The sequence below is a fragment of the Brassica oleracea genome, unplaced genomic scaffold, assembly GCF_000695525.1.
Source record: "Brassica oleracea var. oleracea cultivar TO1000 unplaced genomic scaffold, BOL UnpScaffold03121, whole genome shotgun sequence".
NCBI classification, from domain to species: domain Eukaryota; kingdom Viridiplantae; phylum Streptophyta; class Magnoliopsida; order Brassicales; family Brassicaceae; genus Brassica; species Brassica oleracea.
In genome coordinates, this window is record NW_013619647.1 from 189 (window position 1) to 1,303 (window position 1,115).

The window sequence follows — 1,115 nt, forward strand, 5'->3', positions numbered from 1 at the left end:
ATTTGGTTAATGAAGAGTAGTTGTTGAGCCAAAAAAAAAAAAAAAAACTAAAAAAACTTCTCATCTTCTCCGTGAAAGATCGAGAGAGAGAGAAAGCTTGTTGCTTGTTGTTCAGTTAATGCTACGTCCATTCAGAAAATAATAATCTTATTACTCGGGCTTATACAGAAATAAGCAGAAAAATAAATAATAATTCAAATAAGGAAAGTAACATTTGGAGCTTCAAGGATGCTACTGCATCACAAATTTATCACTTACTAAGAAATAAAGGGGTTCATTCAATTAGGAGTTATTAACCTGCAATATCCGAAGCTAACGCAAACCCATAGATGCACTTTAATGGGGGCGACAAAGTATCAATCCAAGATGTTAATCGACAAAACAAGGAATGGCTAACGAGGTTCAAGTTGTAACACAAGATTCAATTAAAGAAACCCAACTAAACAAAAACCATCAAATCTTTTCACAAGATACTCTCTCTGTTTAGTAACCGCCACCATCACCACCACCTGCTCCATAGCTACCTCCACCATAGCCACCACCTCCGCCATACCCACCACCTACGCCATACCGGGGAGTACTTGGTCTTTCGTTAGCAACATTCACCCGAATGCTCCGTCCATTCAGATCCTGAAATTACAAAACCAAAAGGCATTAATAAGTTAACCATCAAAGACTCAAACAAAAAGCATTTTAAAAGAATGAATACTAACAGAACACTCAAATACTAACCTTTCCGTCCATCTCTGAAATGGCAGTATTAGCAGCGGTCTCATCAGTAAAGTTGACAAATCCAAAACCCCTAGACCTTCCTGTTTCTCTATCAACAATGACTTTAGCTGCACAGCAATAAAAACAATCAACTTTTGTTATCACCAAAACCACAATGTCATAAACTCTCATCAATGTAACAAAAGTTGAACTTTAACTTACCATCGACCACTTCACCAAAGTTTGCAAAAGCCTCCCTCAAGGACTGGTCATCAGTTCCCCATGAGAGACCTGAAAAAATCAATCAATACGAAACATATTTGTGGCGTTGTCTCAGCTAGGTCTGGGCATTTTACTCGGACCCGAAGACCCGACCCGAAACCGACCCGAAAAAACCCGGTTCG

At 38.9% G+C, this 1,115-nt stretch overlaps 1 protein-coding gene across 1 annotated transcript; it reads right to left on the bottom strand.

The window, feature by feature from the left end:
* Window positions 1–262: 262 nt before the first annotated feature.
* LOC106321811 (glycine-rich RNA-binding protein 2, mitochondrial-like) lies at window positions 263–1,015 on the bottom strand (the record flags this gene model as incomplete). Its single annotated transcript, XM_013760049.1, has 3 exons — window positions 263–630; window positions 733–839; window positions 934–1,015. Coding segments are annotated over 3 exons (336 nt in total), but the record flags the coding sequence as incomplete, so codon positions are not given.
* Between the last annotated feature and the right edge of the window lie 100 nt (window positions 1,016–1,115).